The sequence below is a fragment of the Maylandia zebra genome, linkage group LG20, assembly GCF_041146795.1.
Source record: "Maylandia zebra isolate NMK-2024a linkage group LG20, Mzebra_GT3a, whole genome shotgun sequence".
In the NCBI taxonomy this organism is placed as follows: domain Eukaryota; kingdom Metazoa; phylum Chordata; class Actinopteri; order Cichliformes; family Cichlidae; genus Maylandia; species Maylandia zebra.
Window position 1 is genome coordinate 32,359,237 of NC_135186.1, and position 16,745 is coordinate 32,375,981.

The following is a 16,745-nucleotide window of genomic DNA, read 5'->3' on the forward strand; positions in this document are numbered from 1 at the left end:
TGGATTTTGACCGCGAGTGACCGGATGTTGTTTCCGGCCTGAGGTTGCCTGAAATGCCGTGAGGCTCGTTTGAAAGATTGCGCCCGAGACCAACTCCGCCTCCAAGGCATGCCTACCTTTAGCTGCCACCAGTGAGATATCAGAGCCGGGCTCCACATATCCAATCAGGAGCACGAGCAAGACAGCTTTTGCAGACTCTCCAGAAATATACAAGTCCTTACCAACTGCTCTGCAACCCAGTGTTTCTGGTCCCCTCACTAACATCGCTTTTTGAGATATTTTTTATGAACCACCAAAAAAGCAATTTTACCCCACAGACTGGGTCTGAGGGCAGCAGCGGGGACAAATGATTGTAATGAAGCGACGGACATTTCATGGCTGGTCTTGCATAATCGTGAGTTATTATGTCATATGGTGATAAGTACATAGTTTTGCAAGAGGCATACAAGCACTGTGGAAAAAGTAATCATAAAACTGTTTTTGTGAACACCCTACGTTATGCTTTAAAAAATGTGATACATGTAATGTGATCATCAAAGAACATGATTTAAAAAAAAAAAACTTTTATTCTTATGCTTTTAAAGTATGTCAGATTATCTTAAAACACTTATTTGTATGTTATAATGTTTTTCTTACACCATGTGTAATTTTTATAGACACCGTATTCATTGTATCAATGTGTAATTATGTATCTTTGATAAATAAATAAAATATTTAATCTTGTATTTGTGTACTTTCTGGTGATTCAATAAAAAATTAGTCACATATCGCTCTGATAAACACAGATGGCTGAAAGAAATGTTTGATGGAACAAAGGAAACAAGTGTCTTGCTGCTAAACTTTTAAGTCACCATGGTTTAAATGAGAAAGTCTGTATGTAAAACATGAAAAACTCCATATCAGTGATATCTACAAAGGTGTACTCATTTCTTTGTAATGGTACTTTACTGTTCCAATGAAACAAAAAGAAAATCTCATTTTTAAAGTACATTTTTCGGCCATCCTGACCTATTTTCAGGGGCAAGAATGTTGATGTTAGACTGTGTTTTAAATCAGGTTGTGATCTTAAACTAACTATCACAGCACTGATTTCAGTTGTAATGTCAATTAGAATCCCAATTTGGCTTTTCTCCAGTCAGTGTTATGGTGAAATTTAACTTGTTCTTTTGTGTAATTGCACATGGCCCAGCAAAGGACCCCTTAGTAAACTGTACAGCATAAGTTTTCAATTCACTTTTGTCAGAAAACTTCACAGTATGAGAAGTTACAGCACAGTTTCTCCAAACGTGTGGTTCTTTTTCAGCCAGCGTGCTTTTAGAGCATCTACATTAGCTCATGTAGTAAAAGTACAATCAGTAAGTGTACTTTAACATTTGAGATTCCGAGTCACTCTTGCTTAGATCATGTGAACTATATCATGAACCTTTTTTTGTATAATGCATTAAACGTGTTCAAATCAGTTTATTTTCAATTTATTTTAACTAATCTAGAGACAAGCAACTCCTTTTTAGCTTCTGTTATGTATTTACCTCTCACACCTTAATCTAGATGTTAGTGTTCTCAGAGTTAACATGTCTCATGTTGCCATGTTGTATTTCTAATACCCAGCCTCAGTGTTCGCCCTGTTGACCCTCAAATCCAAACACCAATGATCTAGATATTCACAACATTCATAAGGAGATTCTTAAGGTCTTAAGTTTTGTTGTTTTTATGTTTTACAAAAAAAAAACTTCACATTTTTTATATTTTTAAACGAAAGTGACATGCAAGGATATTTTTCTTTAGTGATGTTGCTTCAGCAATCTCAAATACTAATTATTCTGGGAATTTTTATGGTCAAACTATGTGATTTTCCAAATGTGTGTGTGTGTGGAGTAAAATGACCTTGTTCTTATGATGTTGTCACCGTGAATCATTTAGGATTAACAACACAAATTGTATCGATAGCAGAAACAGTCTTATAACTTATAATTCTCTCACGTTACCGCTAGTTTTACAAACGCAGTCTTCTTCAGCTCTGTTTATGTAGCTTTTATGAAACTGATTTTCCATAGTACAAGTAGAATTTAATTTTTCTTTGCTCTCCAGTATAAATGCAATAATTTGCAGGCTTTTTACTGAAACTCTCACAATGCAACACTCAATGCTCAGAGCTTCATATATCAACAGCTCTGAAAATATCTTCTTTTTTAAAGTAATGTAGGACAGGATCTCTCACTCTCTGTGTCTCAAAAAAACCCAACTAAACTGGCAATCACCACTAAACAAATGAAAGTAGTTTATGGCTTTTTTATCAGCTGCATTTCTTTCATTTATGTATTGATCCCATTGTTTATTGGTAATGCTTTTAGGTCACTGTTTTAGCATGTCTGCCTCACACTCCATTTAAACAGTTTAACAGATAGTGGGGTCTGGTAAGGAAGTTGGGGGGAAGCAGACAACTCCACAGGAAGAGTCTTTTTGTCTTTTCTCCACTGTAAAAGATAGCAAGGCAGTGTGAAACTTTCTTTGCGGGAAAGACAAAACTGAGAGCCATGCTAGGCTCAGTGAGAGACTCTGCTCACCCTCTGCCCCAGCGATGGCAGTCCCTCACCAAGCTCGATTTCTGTTCTTTGTCTTGATTAAAGAATGTTAGCTACCGCTCATCGCTTGTCTGCAGGCTTTATTAAATGGAAAACTTCCACAACAACCTCTAAACAGTGGTTTATGGCTTTTTGTCACCTGCAACACCATGTAACACTTGGATGTTAGATTATTTTACCAGTCAGTGTTGTTAGCCCCAACCCCCAGGCTCCAGGTGTCTGAGCTCTAACCCTGGCTGCCAAATGTCCCCCTGAGGCCTTTGTGCCTTTTACCACCAGACTAAGTTTGTAGTCCTATCTACTAATATTATTTTATTTTTTTATTATAGCACAAGGTTCAGTTAGGTTACTACTTTGACTTCCTCAATTTGAGCACATTTCTGACCCGATACTTTATCAAGCTTTTACTCGAGTGTTTTTGACACTAGCAGCTGTACTTCTACTTAAGTGAAAATTGCCTGCAATTTTGCCACCTCAGTTGCCACTTTTCTGGAGTTTGTACACTTTTTATATTGAAACGTTCAACGTTTTACGTGTTATCCTTGATCACAGTTCTAAACAAGTTAACTTTCTTCACTTCAAAGTAACCCAAAAAAGAAACTATATGTCCAGTTCTCTTTACTCCAAACCTGGTTTAAGGCTATGCTGTTGTTGTGATATGGCCATACAAATAATATTAAGTTTAATTAATCTTTTAAAAAAATGGCTGCTTCATGGCTACCTGTTCAGAGAATTTGCAGACTTTTATGGAAACTGTCACAATGTAACACTCTCACTGTCAAAACATGGTTGATCCATGTTTCTATGAACACTGATTAATATATCAACAGCTCTGAAAATCCTTTTTTTTTTTTTAAGTAAAGCAGAACAGGATCTCTGTATCTCTAAAAATCCCAACAAAACTGGCAATCACCTCTAAACAAATGGAAGTAGTTTATGGATCTTTATCACCTGCAACACCATGTAACACCTAGATGTTAGACTCTTTTACCATCACATTTGCAAGGGTTTATGTGTTATCCTTGATCACAGTTCTAAATAAGTTAACTTTCTTGACATAAAAGTAGCCCAAAGAAGACAAATATATCCAGTTCTTTTTTACTCCAAACCTACTGATCGGAAAACATTATGTGATGCTGGAAGTTTTCATCCTATCCATCTGCAAAACAAGTTTACCTGTAAGCCAACACATTAGACGTAAGCAAATTTGTGAAATTCCTGAACAATGTGCTTTGTGGAGTAGCAGTAGTACTAGAACTAGTACTAGTAGTCCTAGTATTCTGCAGCAACCAGGCTTCAAGAGTGATCACTCTTCTGGCTTTCAAATGGTGAAAACATGTCACAGTCTTAACCGCAAATCAGAAATGTTGGTAAATTTAAAAAGGAATTTAAACGTCAGCTTTGACATAGACACAGACTTTATTAATGCCACACTCAGGAAATTCACATGTTACACATGATTTGGCTCACGTGCTAAAACCCCAGAGCAATAACCCCATCAGCACCATTAGCCTGAGTGTTGATCCTCCAGGTGAGTGAGTGGAGTTGAGTGTGTGTGTGTGTGTGTGTGTGTGTGTGTGTGTGTGTGTGTGTGTGTGTGTGTGTGTGTGATCAGAGGTGAAGCTGCTTTCTGCAAAGTCTCATCAACAACCAGGAAGAGTCTAAAAGCACTAAATATGAAACAGACCATTTACCATACCCAACACTGAGCTCCTGCACAGTCAGATGGAGTGAAACATAATGTCCCAGTGGTGTTCTGTTGGATTTAGCAGGTGAGCGTTGTTGCCAGTCAAAACCTTTTTGGAAACTCTTTACAAGAATCAATGTAATTATTTGTTTTACTTGAATCAAATGTATTGGTTTATATACCTGAAATAAAACTTTTTTTTGGAAACCCGTTACATCAAATAAAACTTTCTTGGAAAAGCATTGCAAGAATCAATCGAGTTATTTGTTTTACCCCATTCAAATCTATTGGTTTCATTACATCAAATTAAATAATTTTGGAAACCCGTTACATCAAATAAAACTTTCTTGGAAAAACTTTACAAGAATCAATGTAATTATTTGTTTTACTTGAATCAAATGTAATGGTTTATATACCTGAAATAAAACTTTTTTGGAAACCCTGTACATGAAGTAAAAGGTTTTTGATCTTGTAAGTTCTGGCTTTAATATTTTCAGCTGATAAAGTGAACTTCATACAAACTCTGTGTTAGAAAAATCAAACTGTGTCTCGTGTGGGTGTATTGTGACTGCTCCATCACAATGTATAATTTGACTTGTGAGGTACACACAACAAGGCCAACAAGAAAAAGTGAATTAGAGATTCATTACAAAATACAAAAAATAAAAATAAATAGTGCACAAATTTAAAACAAGCAAAACACCTATGCAAGAGTAACTACTAATGATTTACAAATACTTGTCATATACAACCAATACACTCAGAGAATTTTACCATATCAGTATAAAGCTCTCTGTAATTCCTGGACAGTTCGTGAAATAATTTAAAATTAAATCTGTACTTCAGTTAACTATTCTTTTTTAACAACAGGTTTATGTCTTAGATCTACGGATACAGCTAAAACACTCTGCTTGTATAATGCTGTATTCTCTCCCAGCTTATCCTTTTCTCACAACAGGGTGATTCCCAAAGTACGAGTCAATAAAACAATCACTCTAAAAACCAGAACAGAAAGATAAAGTTGCAAAATAAAAGATTAAGGATTGTGTTTTTATAGCATGTAGTAAACTATCCCCTTTTTCTAACACAGAGTTTGTATGAAGTTCACTTTATCAGCTGAAAATATTAAAGCCAGAACTTACAAGATCAAAAACCTTTTACTTCATGTACAGGGTTTCCAAAAAAGTTTTATTTCAGGTATATAAACCATTACATTTGATTCAAGTAAAACAAATAATTACATTGATTCTTGTAAAGTTTTTCCAAGAAAGTTTTATTTGATGTAACGGGTTTCCAAAATTATTTAATTTGATGTAATGAAACCAATAGATTTGAATGGGGTAAAACAAATAACTCGATTGATTCTTGCAATGCTTTTCCAAGAAAGTTTTATTTGATGTAACGGGTTTCCAAAAAAAAGTTTTATTTCAGGTATATAAACCAATACATTTGATTCAAGTAAAACAAATAATTACATTGATTCTTGTAAAGAGTTTCCAAAAAGGTTTTGACTGGCAACAACGCTCACCTGCTAAATCCAACAGAACACCACTGGGACATTATGTTTCACTCCATCTGACTGTGCAGGAGCTCAGTGTTGGGTATGGTAAATGGTCTGTTTCATATTTAGTGCTTTTAGACTCTTCCTGGTTGTTGATGAGACTTTGCAGAAAGCAGCTTCACCTCTGATCACACACACACACACACACACACACACACACACACACACACACACACACACACACTCAACTCCACTCACTCACCTGGCTAGATCATTGGTGTTTGGATTTGAGGGTCAACAGGGCGAACACTGAGGATGGGTATTAGAAATACAACATGGCAACATGAGACATGTTAACTCTGAGAACACTAACATCTAGATTAAGGTGTGAGAGGTAAATACATAACAGAAGCTAAAAAGGAGTTGCTTGTCTCTAGATTAGTTAAAATAAATTGAAAATAAACTGATTTGAACACGTTTGATGCATTATACAAAAAAAGGTTCATGATATAGTTCACATGATCTAAGCAAGAGTGACTCGGAATCTCAAATGTTAAAGTACACTTACTGATTGTACTTTTACTACATGAGCTAATGTAGATGCTCTAAAAGCACGCTGGCTGAAAAAGAACCACACGTTTGGAGAAACTGTGCTGTAACTTCTCATACTGTGAAGTTTTCTGACAAAAGTGAATTGAAAACTTATGCTGTACAGTTTACTAAGGGGTCCTTTGCTGGGCCATGTGCAATTACACAAAAGAACAAGTTAAATTTCACCATAACACTGACTGGAGAAAAGCCAAATTGGGATTCTAATTGACATTACAACTGAAATCAGTGCTGTGATAGTTAGTTTAAGATCACAACCTGATTTAAAACACAGTCTAACATCAACATTCTTGCCCCTGAAAATAGGTCAGGATGGCCGAAAAATGTACTTTAAAAATGAGATTTTCTTTTTGTTTCATTGGAACAGTAAAGTACCATTACAAAGAAATGAGTACACCTTTGTAGATATCACTGATATGGAGTTTTTCATGTTTTACATACAGACTTTCTCATTTAAACCATGGTGACTTAAAAGTTTAGCAGCAAGACACTTGTTTCCTTTGTTCCATCAAACATTTCTTTCAGCCATCTGTGTTTATCAGAGCGATATGTGACTAATTTTTTATTGAATCACCAGAAAGTACACAAATACAAGATTAAATATTTTATTTATTTATCAAAGATACATAATTACACATTGATACAATGAATACGGTGTCTATAAAAATTACACATGGTGTAAGAAAAACATTATAACATACAAATAAGTGTTTTAAGATAATCTGACATACTTTAAAAGCATAAGAATAAAAGTTTTTTTTTTTTAAATCATGTTCTTTGATGATCACATTACATGTATCACATTTTTTAAAGCATAACGTAGGGTGTTCACAAAAACAGTTTTATGATTACTTTTTCCACAGTGCTTGTATGCCTCTTGCAAAACTATGTACTTATCACCATATGACATAATAACTCACGATTATGCAAGACCAGCCATGAAATGTCCGTCGCTTCATTACAATCATTTGTCCCCGCTGCTGCCCTCAGACCCAGTCTGTGGGGTAAAATTGCTTTTTTGGTGGTTCATAAAAAATATCTCAAAAAGCGATGTTAGTGAGGGGACCAGAAACACTGGGTTGCAGAGCAGTTGGTAAGGACTTGTATATTTCTGGAGAGTCTGCAAAAGCTGTCTTGCTCGTGCTCCTGATTGGATATGTGGAGCCCGGCTCTGATATCTCACTGGTGGCAGCTAAAGGTAGGCATGCCTTGGAGGCGGAGTTGGTCTCGGGCGCAATCTTTCAAACGAGCCTCACGGCATTTCAGGCAACCTCAGGCCGGAAACAACATCCGGTCACTCGCGGTCAAAATCCACGCAGAGCTGGTGTTTCGCAGGGATCAGGTTAACACATCTGGGTCTAAAAATATAAAGAAAAACAAAAAGAGTTTTAAAACACGCAAACTAGCAAAATATCAAAGGAGCATAACATAACAATAACAAGATGATATGAGATACCCGATGAGGCCATGATAGGTGATGTAGACATGTAATGTATAAACTTTTACGGGGGTTAAAAGTGGAGCTTATATATATTTTAAAGTGTATTGCACGTGGGATAGGCTCCAGCGCACTGCGCGAGCCTGAGAAAAGGATAAGTGGAGGCGAATGGATGGATGGATGGTGTATTGTACCTGTTACAAACCATTGTGATATTTATTTATTTATTTAAATGAAAGGATTGACAGAATGGTAAAAAGGAAAATGCAAAAATGTAGTTAGAGAGCAAGATTAACACTTACCGAATGATATGCGGATAAGGAAAGAGACGCAAGTTGCTGTTGAAATCGGCCGCTCCCTATGCGAAGTCGCAAGCAGTCTGAGCGGTTCCAGTTGTTGATATGGCTGAAGGCAGGGGTCTTCTGGGGGTTCGAAGATAGTCTTAACATCAGCGGGAGATCGTAAAATCAGACCTGGAGTGGATTGGCTAACCGGGGTGCGAAGGGAGCGGTGCAAGGGTTATGTGATTGGCAGCGGGGCGCAGTGAGGCGGAGTTGGTCTAAGGGGGGAATTTTCAAACGAGGTAAGCAGCGCATTCGGGAGCAGAGCGGGGAGCGAACAAGCAGGAAAAAATTGTGCTCTGGAAGCTGTTGCGGGTCGGTGCGATTAAGAGCGAGGTAGAACTTAGACTCTGCGTAGAATTTTAGAGGTAGCTAGCAAGAGGCAAGTTTTTGAAGAAAAAAGAGTAAGGAGCTTTCCCAATGTTTTTGGATTATAGCGCTTTTTTTGGGGGGAATAGAGGGGTAGCTAACAAGTTATTCTAGGGGTTTTGGAGAAATCGCGGAGAAATTTTTAAAAGGAGTTTTGGCTTTGTTTGGCTGAGCATGAAGGGAGCCGCGGGGCGCTGAATTTGAGAAAAAAGACTAAGGATTTTTTCAGGATTTTCCCTGTTATCGAATATAAGGTTTTGGGAATAGAGGGGGTACCCTAACAAGTTATTGTAGGGTTTTGGAGAAATAGCGGAGGGTTTTTTAAGGAGTTTTCCCTGCTTATGTATCTAAGGATTAGGTTAAGGGGGCTGCGGGGATCGCGAGTTGTTTTTTCTGAGTATGAGTTTTATTCTAAATCTACAAATGCATATAAATCTAAATAAAGTTTTCCCCCAAGGCATGCAGCATGTGTTTGTGGCCATACTGAACGTTACAAAAGCACAAGTTTAACTAAACAATTTTAATATGGTTTAATACATTTTTAAACACATGAGCACAGAGCCCGAGAGAGCACGGTCCGGAGACACGGGCGCGCCCCCGCGCGCCCAGACACACAGCCTCGGGCGCGCGCGGGCGCGCGCACACACTGACCCACCACCAGATGGCGTTTTTTGAGCATAAAAAAATAAATAAATTTTTTAATTGCTTAAAGAAATAAAAGAATGCTATTTTGATATATAAGAAACTTTCTAAATAATCAATTATATTTTTATGAATATCATATTTTTATGAATATCATATTTTTATGAATATCATATTTTTATGAATATCATATTTTTATTATTTAATTACTTCCTACTTCCGGACATCCGGAGCTAATTTAATTAGGGGCTAATTTAATTAGGGGATAATTTAATTACTTCCTACTTCCGGACTTCCGGAGCTCATGAATAATTAATGAGCTCCGGAAGTAACCTGTCACTTTTTTTGACGAAAGGGGTATAATATCACTCTCTCTCAAGTTCTTAAGTCCTATTTTTCTTCTGTCAGTAAAACCTCCACAACTAACGAGCCAAACTGAACAAACATGAGGTTCTATGGCTCTGTTGAGAGACGTCTGTCCCCATCAGGACAGACTGAGTAATAAAGAGATATAATCCATCTAATCAAACTTGAAATTGGGGGCGGGGAATCAGCCTTACAGAAATGATACTCTGACATTTATTTTACTAAACCTGCTCTTGATCATTCTGAAATGCACCAAACTTGATCAAATGTATAAAGCAAAGCTGCACCCATTTTAATCATAGTAGGGCCAAGTAAGCCAAGTTTGACGTTCTCAAAATGGCAGCAGTTCGAATTTTAATAAATGATATGGCCTGGTCCCAGAACAGAGGATTTTACTGGGAACAGGTAAAGAAAGGTCCCAGAAAATAATTTATTTCCCTTTATATATTTTTATATTTTGTCTCATTGCGTTAATCCTATCGCAACCCTTGAGGATGAGATTTTAGAAACTAAATAGCTCCAATTCGACCAGCTCTGTGTGTGTGTGTGTGTGTGTGTGTGTGTGTGTGTGTGTGTGTGTGTGTGTGTGTGGGTGAGTTAAAAAGTTTTAAGAAAAGCTTCTTTCGTTTAACACATTATAACCAGGTGGCACTTGCTTTGTTGTGTTTGTTTTTAAGTCTTTAGTGTTATTTTTGCAGGAACTATTTACATTCCTTGTATCGTACTGTATGTGGTTTGGTGTTTCTTTTAGCTCCTACTTCAGGGGTAGGTACTCTCCAACACAAGACAAACCTCTGAGTAATGTAAGTATACAACGACTGGTCTGGACTTAAACTTCCATGCAAGTTTCACTGAGCCTTACGTCTGATTACAGCCTTAACACGAGTTTATGTTTGGTGTTTATATCAGAATCAAAATTAGAATCTGCTTTTTATCATTATGTCAAAAGCACAACTAAATTATATGATTCCCTATATCACTTTCACGCATAGTGTTGTTGGACAACATACGTTTTGAAAAGTCTTTGAAAAGTACATGTTTGAAAAAAAAGAAAAATCGTTTTTCATGCGTGAAGATGAATAAAAATACTTAAGAAAAAAATCCTGATTGAGGTTGTCATAATTCATGCATTAAAGGGTTAAAATGCAAAGAAAGCAAACTATCTTAAACTTTTAATCTATCTAAAAATAAATAAATAAAAGAGTTTCTAATAAATCAGTACAGTCCAAATATAATTAGACTTCCCTTTTTAACAAATCTTAGAGCCGAGGCTGGATCAGGTGACCCTGAACCTTCCCTTAGTTACACTGCAATAGGCCTGGGATGCTGGGGGCTTCCCATGATGCACTCTGTGTTTTCTTCACTCACCTCTTTTCAGTCTGTGTGTTTATTCACCACTTTGCATTTAGTTATTAGTCATTATTAAACTCTTTTGTCCTCTCCCTCAGCACTCACCCAGTTCCTGAGCCTGGTCGTACTGCAGGTTTCTTGCTTTTAAAAAGAAGCTCTTCCTTCCCAATGTCACCAAGTGCTAGCTCATAGGCCGTTGGCTGATTGTTGTTGCTTTCTCTGTATTATGTAGGGTTTTTACTTCACAATATAAAGCACCTCGAGACAACTTTTGTTGTGATTTGGCGCTGTATGAATAAAGCTGAGTTGAATAGAATAGAAGAGTGTTGACTTGATTCTTAAGTTGTCATCTCTGTTAGTGATTCCCTGTTTAGTTGTTAGTCTCTTATGTCTTGTATTTAGCTTGACTTCCTTTGTGTCATTTGTCTTGATCAGATTTAGCTGTTTCTTGTTGCCCACCTGTATTATCCTCCTTTACATCATGTGTACATATAGCTTCAGTTTCCCTTTGTCTGATTATCTGTTTGATGGTAGTAAACAGACAATCAAATAAGCTTTGACAGTGTTCACGTCCTCATTGCAACAGTTACACTTGAATAGAGAGCACAGCAAAATATGGCATTGTGTCTGTTAAAGGTTTCAAAGAAAGTGTCCAGATACTCACTGCTGTCATGATATACTGCCCCCCACACTGAAAGAAAACAGCAGTTTGTTAAAGCCTCATCACTAAAGGTGTAAATTTCTACCCTGCAGACTCTGAGGTTGCCAGAGCTGTATCGATCTGTGCATCTGGCCTCTGTGTCACTGCGCCTTTTCTGTATCTATCATTACCATATTTGTTGTGCTCAAAATTCATCCCTGGTGTGAGGTAAATAATTATAGTGCAGGGCCACAGGATCAAAGTTACAGTGATGCTAGATATGAAGCTGTATTAAAGCAAGACAATAAAGTTAAAGTGTGGTGCAAGAGAAGTTCGACAGTACATTGTCTCCTTCCTCATAAACTTGCTGAGGTATACACAAGCTTGTAAATAATCCCCTGCACATTGACGACAATGGAGTCGGCACAGAGAAATGTTGATCAGCTGAAAATGTGACTCCTTTATCAAAAGCTGCCTGTCTCGCACTGCCAGTGTGTTTACGAAAGGATTCATTTCTGTCTTTTCATACAGTGGAAAAACATATTTGGCAAGTCACAAAAGATTGACTAAATATAACACATCTTTCAAAGGTGCAACAAACTGATTTTGACCAATTGTGTTATATTAATGTGTAACATTTTCAGTAAATTTCTAGTGGAGCAGATAACCAGGTGCACGGCCTCTTAATCTCATAAAGGCCCTTCCCATCATCCCATGCTTCAGCTCACATAACAATAATACAACATCGTACATGTAAACATTAGCAAGTTTGTTGCTCGAATTTCTTTCAGCATCTTAGCTGAAACCCATGTGTTACTTGTGAAAGAGGCAGCGAGTTCACTGACAGCACAATCACACATGATCGAGGAGTCACTCCAGCTCCTCCAGCTCCAGGACTGAGGCGATAATCATGACAGTGAGCTTGGTGTTTACCCTCTGCTGAGTGACAATCAGCTCAATCAGCAGCTCAGACTCGAGTGGCCATGAGCCAGAGATCCTGAGCTTTATAACTAACGTACAAACCTGAGACTGAGCATGAACTCAAAGCTGATGTGCTACAGTGTTTCTAAACAACATTTCTGACTTCGTCCTCAGTAATATGCAATGATGACAGAAAGGTAGATCTATGTGTTGAATCGCATCTTGAGACTTGAATTTTTAAAGAATCCTAAGAGACTGAAGCATTTCTCACAATAAATTAATCTTGTAGTGAAAATGGCCATCACTGTTTATCAGACAGTAAGGGGTTGTCATCAGAATGCTCATTTTTCCCAATGAATAATTTAAAAATTTAAAAGAAAATAGTTGCAGTTTTACTTTTATGCACATCAACTCATCTATAAAACTCACTGACTGTACAAAGATACTAGTCATAGTCATGTAATCCATGTGCACACATTAGGCACAGATGGTGGCTGATGAGGACAAAGGATGAAATGCCAGTTGCCATTGCATAGCTGAATCCACTTTTAAAGGGGCAGTTTAGCAATTTACCTTTTCATGTACATCAATTTACAGGTGTGACAAGGTGAGCAGCAAAGTCCAAATGTTTAATGACTTATGTGGGTCAAATCTCAAACTACTGGATCTAATAAATGTGGCCTATAAAGCAGCATGATAGTGGAAAGGGAAAGCTCCGCTTGTTCTTTTAGCATTTTCCTTCTCTGCGTCCTCATATTAAATCTCACACTGAACAATATCCTCATCGTGTTAACACAGAAATGCAATTACAAGTGATTATGTCATGACCTTCACCTTGTCTACAGCGTTTGCATGCTGTCACCTCCGGTTTGTTTACATGTGAAAGAAGTTGTTTGTTATCCAAAATTAAACTTCAAGTATCATAAAAACTCTAAAGCTCTGGAAGTTCTTAAGGGGTTTTCTTGCACATTTGTGTGACAGATGTGCAATAATGAGTAATGAAACACAAAAGTTTCCACATCATTCAAAATCATCTGGTGTCCAAGTCCAAGCTTGAATAACTCTCACGGCGTCTTGCTTTGGTGGCCTCCTGAGGTCAGCTCCACTTCCATGTTAAAATACACTTTAAATAAACATATTTGCAGCCTGGTACAGATTGCAGTTTACGACTACAGCTAATTGCCCTTCGTGACATCAGATTAATTGCTGTAAATTGTAGCAGTTAAGCATTACATGGCTGCTTTGAGTGGCAGTTAGGCACCACCTGTCACTCAACATCTCAAAGTCTTTTAAAAATGTCTAATTACCACAATCTGTTATACTACGGCTTTATCTAGTGAGAAAAGTAACTCTTTAAGCACCCTTTCCATAAAATAAACAACGCTTTGCAAATAGCTTCTGTGCTTTGGTTATATAGGCAGTGCACCCTGCTGTGCATTCACCTTTGAGTGCAATGACTGTACTTCAGAGCATATCCAGTTGACATTGACATTATTACTGAGCAAATGAATGATGATGATGACATATACAGACAACGGTGTAAGCTCTATGTGCAGGCAAATACTATTGCACGCAAATTCAGCTTTTGTTCACTTCCAGTTAAAGTGGCTTTGTTTAAAGCGTATTGCACACCGCTATATACTGCCCCTTGTGGTCATCCTACAAACAATGTAGCATGCAGAAGCTGCATGTTGCATATAATGATGCGATGAGAATCCTTTGCAGGATACCTAGAAGTGGTAGTGCCAGCCAGATGTTTGTAGCTGTGGGTGTTTGGACTTTTAAAGCACTTTTAAGGAAGCTAATGTTCAATTTTAGAGAACGACTGGATGGTTCGAGTAACAGTATAATTTTAGCACTCACAGATCCGACACTGAGTGGTTCCCGTTACTCATCCAGTCTCAGAAAGCACTGGTTAAAGTGTTTGTGTATTTATTGATTTATTTTAAGTAATTGTGTTTTATGTATATTATGGTTTTATATTTTTACAAATGTTTTAGATACTTATTTATATACATATACATATATTTAATGGTTTATACCTTGTGTTGGGGGGGGGGGGGGGAGTGTTGTGTGTGTGTGTTGTTTTTTTGGGGGTTTTTTGTCTTGTTTTTATGGACATGAAGTCTGCCAATAAAGATTGAATTGAATTGAATTGAATTGAATTGAATTGAATTGGTTGAACCTCTTCCAGCACATAGAGAGTTTGAACCTAAAGGTGAATATTATGGTTTTACAGCTGTAGCACTGGTACCATTCTCCTCCTTAGTGGGCCAAACCACTATTATTGTCTAATTAGCACAGTTCTTCTAATGTCCATATGAGGCTGGTTTTAAAATTGAGTCAGTCCCCATAGACTCCCGTGTTAAAATGCCTAACTATAATACACAAATAAACATGTTTTCAGCCTGGATAATGAAACTGTTTTGGTCTAAGCTTCATGATACGAGAGTTGGCGGTGTGCACGACAAAAGGAGCTGTCGCCAATCATTGTCTGCTAACTGGAGTCACAGAACTGAACCTCTCCACCATGTTTATGCTATTGGTGCATCACAGCTGCACTATTTGACAAATACTGCATCTTACCTGCTGTTCAGAAAGTCTATGGTTCAATTCTGGTGTGTGAAATTCCAGTATATTATTAGCCTGTTGTTTAGCACTAATTAAATGATAACAGTTTCTTTGCATTGGACCTGTGAAGTTGATTGGTTGTGTCACAAGTCATCGGTGACATCTCTACAACTGTTTCACAGTTATACTGCTGCTGTGCTTCATACTCACTGCAGTGTTCCCAGTGCTAGCAAAGGAGTGGAAGTCAAAATGAAGTTTTCTCAAGAAAGTTTTATCTTTTTAAAAATGGTGCAGGATTTTTGTATAATCTGGGAATATCTGAGCTTTTTGCACTGATATGTCATTGAAATATGGTAAAACCTGACATAATGATACACTCACGTCTTCAACCGAGCCACATCAGCTGCGCTACCTGCACAGAGTTACAAAAATCGAGAGGTGCACGACCAGCCTAAGCAACAGTGAAGCGTGGCTTTCAAAATGAGGACAAAACATACCATGACGACTGAGTTCATCTTTTACATACAGTCTATGCTTTTTAAATGCAAACGGGTTTCATGTTTAATTGTTGGAGCTTCATGGTACTGAATTCTCTATATGATAATCATTTATGTTTTCAGAGTTATTTGTGTGGCAATGCAAAATTTTTATAAACACATGCTCATTTCGTGGGAGCATGCATGTTAATAAATCACAGGTAGACTGAAGGAAGGCATGAAAATAAGAACATATGGTGTGATTCAGCTGCAGAAGGTGGGAGATGGCCTTTGGAGTTTGTTTTGCACAGCATTTTGATCAATTATTTAGGATGTCATGTGTCAAAGCCCATAGTAGCCTAACCACGTTCACCAGCATTATGGGCAGATAATAGCCCCAACGTGTCAATCGAGGATGGAAGCAGATAAGATGTGAAAGGTGATCTATGCGGTGACTAATGATAGAACATTGATCAAACACACTACTCTCTGTCGAAGAAATGAGACCCCCGTGCTGCAGCGTTGACGTCTCAAACGGGAGCTCTGCCCAGCTGCAGGATGATATTCATATTCCGGAGGTATATGTGCAGGACAAACATGCACTGATGCAAACACGCTTTGGTCACAGCAGACAAACAGAGGCAGCGCCAAGCTGTAGCATCGTGTCATGCAAAGAGACGTGGAGCCACCTCCATTTTCAAGCTCTGCTCTTTTTTTTTTTACCTTCTGGGAGGTGAAAGATTGCGTCCAGTGGTACAAAACGAGCCTGTCTTTGTTGAAGGGTTTGGGCTCTGCCGCCGGTTCTTCGCACTCCTCCCCGTCTGTGATTTTGCCGTCTTCATCCATGGCTGAGATGGGCCACCAGCTACAGTTGGTAGGGGTAACATGGTTGGAAGACGCCATGACAGAGCGTTTTGTGCGTGTGGAGGAGAGGAGCGAGGAGGGAGAGGATGGAGAGAGAGTGTGTGTGAAAGGGAAAGAGAGCGAGCAAGCGAACAAGAGAGAGAGAGAGAGAAAGCTCAGCGGCTCGAGCGCAGCAGCATCACCGGTTCACGCGGCAGCAGCGACAGCATCCATCAGTTTGGGACAGCTCCGCGCTTCCCAGGGAAAAAACACGCACACCCTAATCCATATGCAAATACCGACTTACTCGAGCATGCCGCTGTACTTGCAATTAAATCGATGGGTAACCGTATTACATCACATGATGCGTTACGCACAAACATGCGCCGTGGAAACCCCTCGCAGGGAG

The 16,745-nt window shown here is 38.2% G+C and overlaps 1 protein-coding gene across 1 annotated transcript in view; it reads right to left on the reverse strand.

The window, feature by feature from the left end:
* gdap1l1 (ganglioside induced differentiation associated protein 1-like 1) overlaps positions 1-16,745 on the reverse strand; it is a 37,899-nt gene extending 21,154 nt beyond the window's left edge. Inside the window, exon 1 of the mRNA XM_004560278.5 lies at positions 16,217-16,745. Coding sequence (XP_004560335.1) covers positions 16,217-16,396 — 180 coding nt within the window. The 5' untranslated portion in view covers positions 16,397-16,745. The remainder of the gene's footprint in view (positions 1-16,216) is intronic.